This window comes from Mizuhopecten yessoensis, unplaced genomic scaffold (assembly GCF_002113885.1).
Source record: "Mizuhopecten yessoensis strain PY_sf001 unplaced genomic scaffold, ASM211388v2 scaffold10757, whole genome shotgun sequence".
NCBI classification, from domain to species: domain Eukaryota; kingdom Metazoa; phylum Mollusca; class Bivalvia; order Pectinida; family Pectinidae; genus Mizuhopecten; species Mizuhopecten yessoensis.
In genome coordinates, this window is record NW_018408706.1 from 45193 (window position 1) to 60209 (window position 15017).

The 15017-nt window shown below is 35.5% G+C and overlaps 1 protein-coding gene across 1 annotated transcript; it reads right to left on the reverse strand.

The window, feature by feature from the left end:
- Nucleotides 1-3898: 3898 nt before the first annotated feature.
- On the reverse strand, nt 3899-15016 carry LOC110462181 (transmembrane protein adipocyte-associated 1 homolog). The gene is made up of 11 exons (XM_021516021.1): nt 14919-15016; nt 13766-14052; nt 13196-13328; nt 12625-12714; nt 12180-12252; nt 11682-11761; nt 10030-10164; nt 9695-9755; nt 7574-7676; nt 6940-7020; nt 3899-6718 (listed from the first exon to the last, which is right to left on the reverse strand). Exons 2-11 carry the CDS (start codon nt 13999-14001, stop codon nt 6451-6453), a joined length of 1260 nt encoding a protein of 419 aa, XP_021371696.1. The 5' UTR covers nt 14002-14052; nt 14919-15016; the 3' UTR covers nt 3899-6450.
- Nucleotide 15017: the final 1 nt, after the last annotated feature.

The window sequence follows — 15017 nt, forward strand, 5'->3', positions numbered from 1 at the left end:
GTACTTCTTGAGAAATAGCGATAACAAACTTTCACTATCAAAATCCAAGATGGCTGCCTGTCGGCCATGTTGTTTATCCGATCAGTCTCAAAAGTTGCCCTGCCCAGCTAAGGACCAAGGGGAACCTGCATATAAAATTTGAGAAAGATCTCTCTGGCACTTCTTGAGAAATACCGATAACAAGAATTGTTTACGGACGGACGACGGACGACGGACGACGGACCATGTACGCAGGGCGGTTTGAATAGCCCACCATCAGATGATGGTGGGCTAAAAATGTGTACAGCAATATAATTGTATTATGTTTTCCCAAGCATGGAATTCTCATCGTTGTCTGTACAAAGTGTTCAACTCAAACTGGTATCTTCCTCAGTACAAAGTTTACGAGAGCTACAATTGCCTTTCATTTTAACTAGAATCCTTTTCAACTACTTCATATATTGATATTTACCTTCAGTATTGCACTAATGGTCACCTCAATTCCAAACCCTATATAGCAAATGTGACTTTGATTTAACAATTTTTTCCCTTTCCTCAGCAGTAACCTTCCAGTCTTTTTCTGTTTATTACGTTTACAGTTCGTTTCTCCAGAGCATACTCGAGTACTTATTAGGCTGTTCTAGATGTATACGTTCTCTTGACCAGCAAATTGCAAAACAGAGATTTTGTAGCCGAAATTATTCATTCTACATTGGAGTATTTACGGGGTGTCATAATGACCCGATTCGGGTAAATTGGTGAACTTAGGTAAATGCGCAACTGGTACAATGCATTTTTCTCTCCTTGACCACTGTTTACGCTTCAAGGATGCCTCTGCTGTGCTAAATGACTGGACATGGTAATTTTCTATTCTAACCATTGCTGTGGCCATTAAGCTGCCTCGTTCACGATACAATGCTCCACATGGATATCGTCTAGATAGTATAGGTACAGTAGAATATCATACTTCTTAGTTATTAGGAATATTGGTATTCCTTATTAAAACTTTCGTTTTAAATGAAAGAATTTAAACGACTGTGTCAATTAACGTGTTTTCGAAAAAATGGAATTTGAGTGGTTTTATGCCCCCTTTACTACAGAGAAGCAGGCCTACTAAAAAGACGAAAAAGTGCCAAAGCTAAATAACAAAGACGGAAAATGACCAAACTATTGTAAAAACAAGAGGCCCATGGGCCTTAACGGTCACCTGAGTCCTACAGTATGAATTTTTGTTATTGAAATATGAAGTGGATGGAGATAATGATGTCAATCATCCCTACCAAAATTTGAGTAAAAAAAAGTTAAGTATAACTTTAAGTTAAGTATAACTTTAAGTTAAGTTTGCCAGGACCATGAGTTGATCATTCCTACCAAATTTCAGTTAAATCGGCCAAGAAGAACTTGACTTTAAGTTTGGAATAGTTTTTCAAAATGGCGGCCATATTGGATTTCTGATCGACCCAAAAAATAACAACACTTTGTCAGGACCATGAGTTGATCATTCCTACCAAATTTCAGTTAAATTGGCCTAAGAGAACTTGACTTTAAGTTTGAAATAGTTTTTCAAAATGGCGGCCGTGGCGGCCATGTTGGATTTCTAATCGACCCGCAAAATAACAACACTTTGTCAGGACCATGAGTTGATTATTCCTACCAAGTTTCAGTTAAATAGGCCCAGTAGGACTTGACTTTTAAGTTTGTAATAGTTTTTCAAAATGGCGGCCGTGGTGGCCATATTGGATTTCTGATCGACCCGAAAAATAACAACACTTTGTCAGGGAGTTGTCAGTAACATTCCCATGAAGTATCAATGAAATCCCTTTGACAGTATTTAAGCTTAGGCTTAAGTTGAAAATGAAAAAATGTTAACGGACGATGGGCGATGGATAGCAATAGCTCATGTTACCTAAAAAAGCCAAATTTAGCTCCGATGCTTTTTTGTCTTTTAGGTTATTTCCTTTGGTGGCTTTTCGTTTTTGGCTTTGGCATTTTTCGTCTTACCGTTATTTCGTTTTGGTGGGTTTTTGTCTTTATGTTTTATCACTCGACGTCTTTAAGCGTCATACATGTACTTACGAGTCATCGTAACTATGGTACACATTAAAATGCAGTCATTTCTTAAAGTCAAAACATGAATGACATCCACCTGGTTACCGATACAATGTAGTTTATGAAGTATGAATGGATTGTTTTGTGGGTTAAGCACATTCATTATTCTGTAATCAAACTAAATCTGCCAGATACAGACAAATTCAAATTAGACCTCTACAGCACAGAGACCTGAACAATTGTTACAGCTATAGTTTGACCTTAACTAAGGTGTTCAGAGTACGTATTTTAGTGGTTTATATAATCTGTTGGTAAAAATGCCACCAGGGTTTTAGATCAACTTTAAATTTGATGGCATTTTTATTGAAAGATGATCTAAACCCCAAAAAGTGTAAAAAAAAACCCAGAAGGTTTCTTCAAGTAATCCTTCCTCATAATGATTGACGCTCTCGATACATGTAATTTATTTCAAGTAGGAATCTGTGTTCGTACAGCTGACAAGTTTTGGTAATAAAGAGCATTTTTTGTGTTATGTTAGCCTGGTATTATGTTTCTAAATGATCAGTGGTGATATTATGAGCTTCACGTCTATATTTCACCCCTATGTAGTCATTCCCATATAGTTGATGATCTATCTATGGTTAACCTTCAATTGATGTATTTTAATAAATAGACAACAGCAAGAAAACTAGTCAAAATGTGTACTTGATTTAATAGCATAATCTCATTGTTACTACCATGGTAAATAGCATATATAATACATCATCAAATACATGTACATATCAAATGATAATTGGCATTGACTTTCTCTTTTCCCTGGCACACGGAAAAAGCTCATTACCTGGTAATTACATATTTAATTAGGCTTTACATAGTCATTACAATACCCAGTGTGTCTATAGCAAATCATTCCTGTAATATAAATACAAGTCGACAAACTAGTAACTTACTGTATATATGTATACCCTGGAATATATATAAAACATTTTCAGCAGAGAAGCAGACAGATGGACAGGATGTGTTTACGGACGGGGAGACCGATTTGTCGCGAGGACTGGAATGGTGCCTAGTTGAAGCAGATTTCAGGGTGTTCACGTTTCTACATTCAAAGCTTTTTTCATGAAAGTTAACCTTTTCTCTCAAGGAGGCATGCCACCTCCATATAACAATTCTCAAACTTACAGATAGATATTCTGAGTACAAAAAAAGGGCAATAACTCTTGTAAAAATCAACCAATCTGGACAGCACAACTGCACTGCATGTTGATGTCATCAATAAAGTTGAGAGACTTGTTTTCTGGAAAATATTTGAGTCATCTCTTAATCTAGCATGCAAGTAGGACTTCAAATATTAAGTAAAGATGCAGACACACTAATATATAGTGGCAATCAAGCCAATCATTAAAGACAAAGGAAGTAAAATGGCCTGTTTAGTTATTTAGACAGAGTTGTGTCCTAAAATAAAAAGAGAAATAACTATTAACATTCTTTGACAGTTCAATGAAAATGAGGTTTATAAGTACAACAGAAGTTAATTTAAAATAACACTTAGACATGTAATTGCATACAAACTAAACAAGAATTCCACGGGAGTGGAAAGTTGAAACTGGACAGAAAAACCTGTAATATACCTGAACACTATTACTTCTAGCATTACCATACTAAATTTGAAAGGAATTGACTAAAAAAAAAAAAAAGTTCTCGCATTTACTACACAATGCCCATATTTGGCAATCAAAGGGGCATAACTCCGCCAAAAATGCACGTAAACTTCTGAAATGCCAAACTTGTCCAGGCTATATTGGTATGCAATATGTGTACCAAGTTTGAGTTCAATCAACCCAAACGAACTCAAGTTATTGCACAGAAACCTTGTTTCGGACGACGCAGACAAAGTAATACCTATATGTCGCCTGGTGTTGCAGGCGACACAAAAACTGTGTTACTGCTCAATACAGATAAATTTGTTTAGAAGCAGTTTCAGCACTGCCAGTGAAGGAAATACCTTGCCGTTGGTAAAATAGTCTAAAAACATCGGTGTCTACCTCTTCACAAGTAAATTATGTAGCAAATTATGTAGCTTCATGAAGATAACATGCATAGTATTTATAAAAGAACAAAGGAAACACATAATTGTAAGACAGAAATATAAACTAAAGGACAGACAGACAATAAAGTAAAGTGAAGGACAGACAGACAACATTACTATAAACTAAAGGACAGACAGACAATAAAGCAAACTGAAGGACAGACAATATAACTATAAACTGAAGGACAGACAGACAATATAACTATAAACTGAAGGACAGACAGACAATATAACTATAAACTAAAGGACAGACAGACAGACAGACAGACAGACAGTATACCTACATGTATAAAGTGAAGGATAGACACAACAACTGATAGAGTTCAGTATAACCCCCCCCCACCACCACCAATTTATTTTTGCAGGAGATATAATAAGTTGATCGTACCATCAGCAATCAATTATAACTTTACACAAGGGCAGGAATCTACAGTAACTTAAATTTCTATCAACATTAATGCAATAATTTGAATGATTTAATTTGCATAGGTAAAGGTATTTCTGATTGTTTTGAATTAAAAAAAAAACAGGTTTAAAACTGAAAAATGAATCTTTGAAAGAGTCTCAAAATCTCTGAATTAATACATTAAAAATTAAAGGCTAATAGGGATGAAAATGCATCTATGAAGTCTCACCAGAGCACTAGAGCAAACAAAAGAAATAAAACAACATGGCATAATACCATGTCTCTCCAGGCCCTGTGATCATGAAACATTTTTGCTTAGCCAATTATGTACCACGTATGCCGTTATTTGTGATTGGCTAAGTCAAAGCTTACAACAGTTTTAGACTTAAGATCATTACATGATCCTGGGGCCAGAGCACCGAAGCAAAAGACAGAAACAATACTGTCATGACAGAAGTCGAACAATGAAATAAAACAATACAGACGTTAACATATTCAAACAATTTAGTACATTAACCCTTGTACAATGAAATTGTCAAAATGAGTATAGCATATAGGTTTGATCATAGGTACCGACAGGATGACTAGACTCCAAATTAAATCTACGATTATACATGTGTCTTAATTAGATTTTCATATATTTATCCAGACTACTTTTAAAATGGTGTTTTTTCGTATTAAATGATTAAAATCAACCAGATATGCCGATTAAATTATATAACATGGTTGTCAGCTGAAGTTTCTATAAAATGAAATAATCTCACACTGTACATGATTTCAGCTTTAATGATATCTCCATCTGACTATTTGTAAAGCTCCTTATACAAATATCAATTACCAGAGCTAATCCTCAACGTCAATTTCTGAACAGATAGCATTCATTTGGAGCTTTTAACCGATATGGCAAATTGTATACTACTCAGATGGTTCTCTCCAAGATGTCTGGTGCATCTCAAGAATGATCTAAAGTATTGCACAGAACACTTGGCAATGTGAGGTTATATAAGGTCCAGGAGAAAAGGAGTATGACACTATAGCTCAGACAATACCGGTAAGCTTAAATATTTATCTATGGGCAACTCCAAACAATATGTCAAATGTCTAAATTGGAATTGAATATTTACCTACAGCAATCAAGATTTTGGAAAAAAACAAAAATCCATATCTCGGAACAGGTGTTTTGAAGATTTAAATCTGGCCAATGAGATTACATTTCTCTAAATGAGGCTTGAAAATTAACATACCTGCACAGAAAACAAGAAACCTGATATTTCTGAACTCCAATTATAACATATGGAAAACAAGGAATAAAACAGGATTCCTCCTCTCTTTACAGACTGAACAGAACCGTTCTTGGGAAGTGACAAGATTCTTAAGTCCACAATATCCCAGAAACGGAATTAAGAAAAGAAACAGGACTTGTTTTGCTGAAAAAACCCATAAAATCATTATCATTATTAAGTGACTAGACCTCAATTTCCTTATAATCAAATAAATACAACCATAAAATATCGATAATTAACTATAGGTTGTCCTTGTTTGAGAGTCATCATGACTATTATTTCAATATCTAAAAAAACATTCACAAATAACATGAAAACAAACTGACAAGTTCTCCATGCTTTCAGTCATCGGTACTTGTCATGAACATGAACACGGACAAACACTCAACAATATAAAAGTCACATTTTGTATCAATATCACATGGTTTAAGCTTACTGGATAGGTTGCAGAAACATATCATTTCATTCCAAAGTCATAGTGACACAGGAATGTCAGTAAAATATTTCACAGCAACAAATTATATCTTAACACTGATAATAGATTTTTGTCAATAATTCAAGATGCACAACATATTTTTTAAAAGACAATTTTTCTCACATTACAGATGAGCACTTTTAATTTTGTCTACTTTTGATTTGAGGATTTAGACAGATCCTTGGTAGAAGTCTGACGATGAGTCCAGATTTGGGTTGACATCAACCTCTACAACATTCACAGATCCAGTCCCATTGGGGAGAAGTATTTTCTGGAAGTGTGCATTGCGGTCAAAGTGTGTACTGTCGTAACTCCCTGCAATGCTGTCTGTGTCGTCCATCCTGGCTGTGGCCTGGTAGGGCATGCTTACCGTGTCTTCCTCCGGGGCATCATCCACCTGGTTCTTGTACGAGAAAAGGATGCTTGGCTGGGACATTCTAAAACAGACAGGACTTTCTTAGTTTCTGGATTCTTTCTTACATTGACTTAGATCCGTCCCAAAGCAAAGTAATCAAACGATAGATTAAAACAATTCAATTTTTATCAAACATGATTTTATCATCAGCTTCTCTATTAATCAATAATTTTGATGTTTTACTATTTACTAATACATTTTATTTTCTGAAAATATATTACAATGCAGTAATTTTAGGCTTACCTGAAAAATTTCCTCAGGAAAACAAGATATACCACTGGTGCAAAACAGGTAAAATAGATATATGTTGTGACATCCACCACACTGAAAAGGAACAGGATATATATATACGTTTTGTTTAAAAAATGGGCACCAGAAATTGAAAAAAACCAATAGAAGACACATTTTTTTAAAGCCCAATTATTCAAAGCCCAGAGGGAAAAAAATATTGTGGATCTTGATACACAAAAACCCGATTTAAGTTATAGAAGTAATTTTTCATAATTTTATTTGTGACACATTGATTTTAAGCTTGCAACTAATTTTCAGAAACAAAAAAAATGTTTTTATTCTGGATCTTTTCTTCACAGAAATGTTTTGCCCACAAAAAGGAAAAAAAAGAAAATACGGTAGTTATAGCCCTAAACTGCTACTCTAACAATAGTTATGCTTCAAGATATTTTTGTAATAATCATCTTGGAAAATTAACATTTAATGACAACCCTGTAAGTATGATTCACAAAACAGTTTATTATATATATATTAATTCATGGTTTTAATAATTCTGTCCTTCTGTCTAAGAATTGTGCATGTATGGGCGGAGTAAAGATCGTATCAGGTGATCCCCGGTCCTAAGAAAATTGTTTTGAAAACTCACCACATTCCATTTTGTATGGAGCTATAGATAAGGGCACTGCCTACAGCCTGGGCAGCATTGAGGGCAGCAAGGAAGGCAGCGTACCTATAGAACGATCTTTTGGCTGTAACAGACAGAAACATTGGGTATAGCAAGGAAGGCAGCGTACCTATAGAACGACCATTTGGCTGTAACAGACAGAAACATTGGGTATAGCCAGGAAGGCAGCGTACCTATAGAATGACCTTTTGGCTGTAACAGACAGAAACATTGGGTATAGCAAGGAAGGCAGCGTACCTATAGAACACCCTTTTGGCTGTAACAGACAGAAACATTGGATATAGCCAGGAAGGGAGTGTACCTATAGAACAACCTTTTGGCTGCAACAGACAGAAACATTGGGTATAGCAAGGAAGGCAGCGTAACTATAGAACAACCTTTTGGCTGTAACAGACAGAAACATTAGGTAAAGCAAGGAAGGCAGTATACCTATAGAATGACCTTTTGGCTGTAACACACAAAAACATTGGGGATAGCCAGGAAGGCAGTGTACCTATAGAACAACCTTTTGGCTGCAACAGACAGAAACATTGGGTATAGCAAGGAAGGCAGCGTCCCTATAGAACAACCTTTTGGCTGTAACAGACAGAAACATTAGGTAAAGCAAGGAAGGCAGTATACCTAGAGGAGGACCTTTTGGCTGTAACAGACAGAAACATGGGGTATAGCAAGGAAGGGAGTGTACCTATAGAACGACCTTTTGGCTGTAACAGACAGAAACATGGGGTATAGCAAGGAAGGGAGTGTACCTATAGAACGACCTTTTGGCTGTAACAGACAGAAACATTAGGTAAAGCAAGGAAGGCAGGATACCTATAGAATGACCTTTTGGCTGTAACAGACAGAAACATTAGGTAAAGCAAGGAAGGCAGTATACCTATAGAATGACCTTTTGGCTGTAACACACAAAAACATTGGGTATAGCCAGGAAGGCAGTGTACCTATAGAACAACCTTTTGGCTGTAACAGACAGAAACATTGGGTATAGCCAGGAAGGGAGTGTACTTATAGAACAACCTTTTGGCTGTAACAGACAGAAACATTGGATATAGCCAGGAAGGGAGTGTACCTATAGAACGACCTTTTGGCTGTAACAGACAGAAACATTGGATATAGCGAGGAAGGGAGTGTACCTATAGAACGACCTTTTGGCTGTAACAGACAGAAACATTGGGTATGGCAAGGAAGGGAGTGTTCCTATAGAACGAGCTTTTGGCTGTAACAGACAGAAACATTGAGTATAGCAAGGAAGGGAGTGTACCTATAGACCGACCTTTTGGCTGTAACAGACAGAAACATTTGGTATAGCCAGGAAGGGAGTGTACCTATAGAATGACCTTTTGGCTGTAACACACAAAAACATTGGGTATAGCCAGGAAGGGAGGGTACCTATAGAACGACCTTTTGGCTGTAACAGACAGAAACATTGGGTATAGCAAGGAAGGCAGGGTGTATCTATAGAATGGCCTCTAGCAATTTTGATAAAGCTTGGAAGAAAATTACCTAAACATTCACATAAAACATGTACTACAATACCAAAGATAGAAATGGGTGTGGAAAATATTGTATAGTAAAGTTCATTAGATATAAAACAAGAGGCACATAGGCCTTAACGGTCACCTGAGTTCTGATATTGTTATACAGATAGTTGATTTTTGTTTTTAAAACATAAACATAAATATTATTCAAAGTGACAAAAAACAATAAAACCACCTTATTCAATATCGAGCATACAGATTTAAGACAGTATTTGAAACTAGCACCTCTGATTCTAAACAAGGAATATGAAGAAATTTTAGCACACTGGCTCCTTTGGGCCCCGCCCTACAGCCCTTGGGGGTAGGGCTGGCTTAAAATTTTCAAAGTATCAAACTGTCAACTCAGGGTTATAATTCTAATAAAGTTATCAACATGTAATATTCAAAGTATCATTTGCCATTATAAACCATAATTAATTTTGCCACCTAAAACGTTTCAAAAGGGAAAAGTGAATGCGACCTTGTGAGACTGAGTGAGTCTAGGGTTTCAGCAATTAGTCGTTTACTTCACCTTCAAAAGCTGTCTTGTAATTCAGTGACTTACGTGGAAGTGCGAGCTTTTCTCTCAGACTTGTCCATGGTAAGATGAATATCACTGTGTAAACCTGCAAGTTCAGGAACAAAGGATGTTAACACATCTATGTAGTACAATGATGTACAATAATTATATACATGTTTGTATTATTCCAGTCCAAATGAGTAAAGGTTAATTTTTTATATATTACTGTAAGATTGGGTCACAAAATACCTTCCAGATCTAAATCAACATCATGTTTGTGGATCTGATATACGTTGTATCACTAGGGTTTTAATGAGATTACATTTGATTATCAACTTTTGATTAAGGTAGAAGGTATTTAGTGTTATATAATTACTCACCAAAAAGAAGAAGAGAGAACTGGTAAGCCAGAAGATCATGCCTCCGTGTCCAAATATGTCAAAATCCTGTATCGTACTGTTTGGGCTCTGCTTTACTTGGAAGTTTGGGTCTGGGTAAGTGAACTCCAATGTGCCCTTAAAAAGACATCTTTTTATACAACAATAATTCTTGCATGTCTTACTCTTATGCTTCTTGACTAGCTAGGTGTAAAAACATGCAAACTTACAAGCCTGTTGCCATCATTAGTAAGCACAGAGTTGGAATATTAGTCAGCCATTTATCAGCCTCAGGCAACTTCTAAGACACTGGTAAATTTAGATTTTGCTTTTATTTTTACTTGAATGAATATTAAAGAAAAAGAACATATACCACTATTTCAAAATGCATCAGAGTATATCATGTTTGCATCAAAACAATGTTTGTAATGACAGGAATAATATATCATCATATTTATAATAATTTTACTTCAATTTATCAAACAGGCAGCAGAGCTAGACCTTACAGTGGCAGAATAATGACACTGTGCATAAGAACTGACTACGAACTGACCATTGTGTTGGGGTATGAACTAACCATCATGTAAAAAATGACCACTGGTGCATGAACTGACCATTGTGTAAAAATTGACCAGTATGCATGAGTACAAACTGACCACTGTGTAACTGACCACCATGTATGAGCTGACCATTGTGCATGAGTTGGAACAGACAGTTGTGTAAAAACTTACCACAATGTATGAACTAATCATATAGTGTAAGAACTGACCACTGTGTATGAACTGATCATTGTGTTAGAACTGACCACTGTGTATGAACTGATCATTGTGTTAGAACTGACCACTGTGTATGAACTGATCATTGTGTTAGAACTGACCACTGTGTATGAACTGATCATTGTGTTAGAACTGACCACTGTGTATGAACTGATCATTGTGTTAGAACTGACCACTGTGTATGAACTGATCATTGTGTTAGAACTGACCACTGTGTATGAACTGATCATTGTGTTAGAACTGACCAGAATGTATGAACTAATCATTGTGTCAGAACTGACCACTATGTATGAACTGATCATTGTGTTAGAACTAACCACTGTGTAAGAACTGACCACTGTATATGAACTGATCATTGTGTTAGAACTGACCACTGTGTATGAACTAATCATTGTGTTAGAACTGACCACTGTGTATGAACTGATCATTGTGTTAGAACTGACCACTGTGTAAGAACTGACCAGTGTATGAACTGATCATTGTGAACTGACCACTGTGTAAGAACTTATCATTGTGAACTGACCACGGTGTAAGAACTGACCACACTGTATGAACTGATCATTGTGAACTGACCACTGTGTAAGAACTGACCAGTGTATGAACTGATCATTGTGAACTGACCACTGTGTAAGAACTGACCACTGTGTATGAACCAATCATTGTGTTAGAACTGACAACTGTGTATGAACTGATCATTGTGAACTGACCACTGTGTAAGAACTGACCACAGTGTATGAACTAATCATTGTGTTAGAACTGACCCCTGTGTATGAACTGATCATTGTGAACTTACCACTGTGTAAGAACTGACCACAGTGTATGAACTAATCATTGTGAACTGACCACTGTGTAAGAACTGACCACAGTGTATGAACTGACCTGTGTACAGGAATACAGGAGTGCTATACAGGATGTGACGGCCAATACTCTCTGGATACTTCTTCTACTGTCCAAGTGACCTGACAGGAATATAATATGAACATCCATTAAAGACAGAAGAGGTTGTAGCATTACACATTTAATATGACTACCAGTAATATCAGTTAATGTATAATGTGTGATATATAAATGCATCAATTTAGAAAAGTGTTTTGATGGTTTTGTGAAGCATAGAAACTCTCAATTTTCATCGTTTCAGAGGCGGCCAAGTGCAAAATATTCATTTCAGAACACAACTATACAGTTTACTTTGTATAATATTATAAAAAGAATCTGTCATTCGTTTACCTTCATATCAGATTTATGATAATCGTTTTGATTTTTTTTGAAATTGACAAACTGCATATGGTTTCAGGGTATCACTAAAATCAGCCATGCTACATGTAACTTAGTCATAAAATACTTGTTGCATAAATTATGAATTTTATATAGACTTACCGAAGGCCAGCCCAAATATCACAATGGACAACTCAGTGGCAAGCAGGAAGAATCGCAGAATCAACCACAGGACCTAATAATTGTCAATACATTGTATATTGGTCACAAACAGGAAACATCTTATATCCATCGTCATTATACATCAGACATCACGGTTATCTAACTTTCATTTGTCAATACTTCTAGCTAAACATATATTATAATCAAAACAAGGTATTTGAAAATAAAAATAAACTCTTTTAGTAAACTGATTTACATAATCTAGTAGACTGACAATTCAATTTAAGTTTCTTGTGGGGTCTCTATACATCGTGTACCAGGGCCTCGTTACCTTTCTGTTCAACCAAACAGCTGTAAACACTAAAAAAATGCAATTTATTTAACGGGGTATCAGTCATTCATTTGATAGTTTCCACTACAAGAATGCCCTAAATCAAATCTTTACCTTATCTGCAATGTCACCGGCCAGAACAGATGCATTGACGGTCATGGATACAACACATCTCAGAACACTGATGACCGCTACTGAAAACACCTGTAACACAGGACACAGGAATGATTACAAAGTAAACCAGTTTTCTCCCATTTGCATTGTTTACCGTAATTATATGTAAATAAAACTCTCTTTTATAGGTTGAAGTGAATGATATGTATACTGCATATGGCATGTATGAATTTAATTGTTGGTATATATACATGGGCATGGTGCAAATGCCATACATTGTGTGCATGACATCTGAATACCATGTACATTGGCTGGATATATACCAGAACAATTGTCATGTTTACTGTATCAAAAAAAAACTATAAAAGATATTGAATTAATGTGGGTTTTTTTTAATAGTCATATGCTGTTGTGTTTTTTTTCTGAATTTTTTGCTTTTGATATGAAAAATAGCAAAATTGAAAAAATAAATCTAACAAATGATTGCAACTATATATCGTACAAGCTTTAAAGCAGGATTCAATATTTTAAAATATTCACTTTTAAAATATAAAGGAAACACAATTCTTACCAGCATGTAAAATGCTGTAAATATTGGGCTGTTGGTGTGTCTCAGTTTGGATACTGCACTTCCAAGTTTCACTAATAAAAACGCCAGGAAGACTACATTCGGTACTAAGATAATTAGATCCCATACTCGTACCCTGCAAAAGCAATAACATAGATTATAACCGTCATATACAATTTACAAACAATCACCTTTCTCTAATCATATCTCTATTTAGTTGTTTGTTTTGAACAATTTACAGCACCTTCAATTTATATAGGTATGAATGAAAAACAATCAAATAGTAAATGTTTAAATTTTGATACTTACGACTTATCAAATGAACTTACCGATATATATATATTTATAATTGTACAACTGTGTTTTAAGTCCTCTTTATTACTGGAAGTATTTTTTTACATTTATGTAATTATATCAATTTACCTGAGATTGACACAGGTTTGTACATGTACAGACTGTAAGTAATAAAGAACTTGAACATGTACTTACAATCAGTTACCCAAAGTTAACATTTAAAATTAGATTGAACTAACTGAGAACAGTTAGGTCTCTATACAGTGTATATGTGTGTACCTTGAGTCTGCTATATCATCATATAGAATATCCTGACATATGGGACGTGTGAGTACAATGTCTGGTATTGGTATGCTCTTGTTGCTTGCCCTGGGAAACCCAGGGGGCATGGTGGCACTCGCATGCTCCAGTGCAACGTTAACCCTCAAGACTGGCTCATGCAGGATATCTGGAGTGGCAGTGGCTACTCCAACCAATGGTCTCTGTGTGAAGTATGTCACTCCGAGTTTCGACATGTAGCTCTAAATCCTTTTAAGCACCTACAGGTTTGATGCTGCAAGATTCATCTAAAATGAAAGAGAAACAAGGTGTGTTTTTTTCAAATATCAATGCTGCATAAGTATTATAAACATATTTCAAGTACTTAGTATGACAATTCATCATTGCTCTTCCATGGGGAGGTAGCTAGGGTAAAATAAAAAATAGTCACCATTTTTTCCATGGAAACCATGGATAAATTTGGACAATTATCAGAACTTTCCTAATTTCACGATGTTGATATCGCTACTACACTTATTTTTCAATCTTTTATAGGACCGAGTCAAAGTTATTGCTTGGGGGATTGTTTGTTTCATATTTATAAGTGATTTTTAATTTTCTGAAAGTGTAGCTACTATGTACATGTATAATTAATAGAGAGTAGTGTACATGTGCTTCCACCGGTGATTGATTCTGCGACCCAAGACTTCCTATTTTATAATTATACTTTTTATCTGATTTTGTGACTAAAGACTTACCACCCAGTATTATTTAAGTTTTGATACAACATTTTCATTTATCCAATCAAAGACTCATGTGCTGCATGCATATGGATTACAAATATTGAAATAACAACTTTGATCAATATTACATGTCTGTTATTTGAATATGGTAATGGAGTGAATTTATCATCACATCGTTTTTAGACAGTTCTATTTAAAAACAATAAAGTTAACAGCTACTAAATAACTGCAAGGATATATTACACATGATGTGTAGTGATGTGAGATTTGGTAAGCTCGAGGGGGAGTATTTTTAGAAGTTGACTAAAAGTCACGATACTCGAATTACAACTAAGCCAATATCAATGATCATGTCTCGGGATTCTGTTTTACATTCATCTTGGAATGAAAAGGAAAGCTTCAGTATTATTAAACACTCTTTTCAAACTTACAGTCATCATCTGAACATAACTGTCGTCGATAATCTGTTGCCGAATTGTTCTGTTGTTTTCGTTTTCCTCTCTTTCTTTTTCCCACTTCCGCTAGAAGAT